At 32.9% G+C, this 1,117-nt stretch overlaps 1 protein-coding gene across 1 annotated transcript in view; it reads left to right on the top strand.

The window, feature by feature from the left end:
- LOC119586105 overlaps positions 1–1,117 on the top strand; it is a gene marked incomplete in the record, with an annotated part of 12,256 nt that overhangs the window by 6,702 nt on the left and 4,437 nt on the right. Inside the window, 2 exon segments of the mRNA XM_037934797.1 lie at positions 12–113; positions 968–1,092. Of these exon segments, the coding sequence (XP_037790725.1) occupies positions 12–113; positions 968–1,092 (227 nt within the window).

The raw sequence follows: 1,117 nt of genomic DNA, 5'->3' as shown, positions 1-1,117 counted from the left end.
CATGTTTTCAGCTGTTCTCCAGTGGTTTGGCACAAAATGGTGAAGATGACGAAGGAGTCCTAGGCTTCTTAGCAGAGGACATAGTAAAAGAAGTTCAGAGGGGACGGAAATTGGTTAGTTACTTAGTTTTCAGTCAGTATTTACTGTGTTTCAGTTTTTGTGACATAATAGCCATATTACTGCATTGCTAGGAAAGATAGATGACGTGTAATTTTTTCTCTAAAGCTTGTTGAACTCGATATAAGAAAGTTGTTGTAAGAAATCATGATTTTTAGAAAAGTTATTCAGATTTTCATGGGAAATCACTTTTTTAATGACCGTCTTTATGACCTTCAAAATTTCTGTGTTTATGATTAAGTGTATAATCAACAAAATATTTGCTATTTCAACAAGATTAAATCCTTTAGTGTCAAAAGTGACTGACTGGACAAACTGCTACTTCATTCACATCTCTTGTGAGGTTCTCAGCAAATGTCAGCAGGTTGAAAGAAATAAGCTTATCAGTTTTGTGTTCATACTTTTTGGATGGTGTTCAGCTTCCTAGGTTTATGATTCTGTTTGCCAGAAATCAGTCTCTGACTTAATGATAGTTACTTGTACTTACTGAAATACAAAATGATACTGAATCAGAGGGAGTGATATCCATCCTGTGTTATTTTTGAATAATATTTTATGATTTGTCACACTGAATTACTGCTTGAAATTTGTGAGACTGATGAATGATGTATCAGATGGATAGTTATTTGATGTTATGATTTTAACAACAGTACCTTAGAAAGAGGCAAAGAAGAATTGATTGAATGCAGTTGTTTATTCAGTCCCAGATAATTTGATGGAATGAATAATCCTTTTGCATGAAATAGGTCATGCTAAAAATTTACATTAATTGAATAGGGATTTTTACTTGGTAATCAAAGAGCTTTTATTTTAACTTCTTGTGTGTGATAATGACGTTTACCTTTTTCAGTCTTGTTGTTATTGTCTTCGCAAGGGAGCAACAATTGGCTGCTACAATAAGAAATGTCGAAAAACGTACCACTACCCATGTGGAATAAAACAAAATGCTCTCTGTAAATTTTCTAATGATTTCAGGTGAGAAATGTTATGATTGTCATTT

The sequence above is a fragment of the Penaeus monodon genome, chromosome 21, assembly GCF_015228065.2.
Source record: "Penaeus monodon isolate SGIC_2016 chromosome 21, NSTDA_Pmon_1, whole genome shotgun sequence".
Taxonomy (NCBI): domain Eukaryota; kingdom Metazoa; phylum Arthropoda; class Malacostraca; order Decapoda; family Penaeidae; genus Penaeus; species Penaeus monodon.
This window is presented reverse-complemented; position numbering and strand designations above follow the sequence as displayed.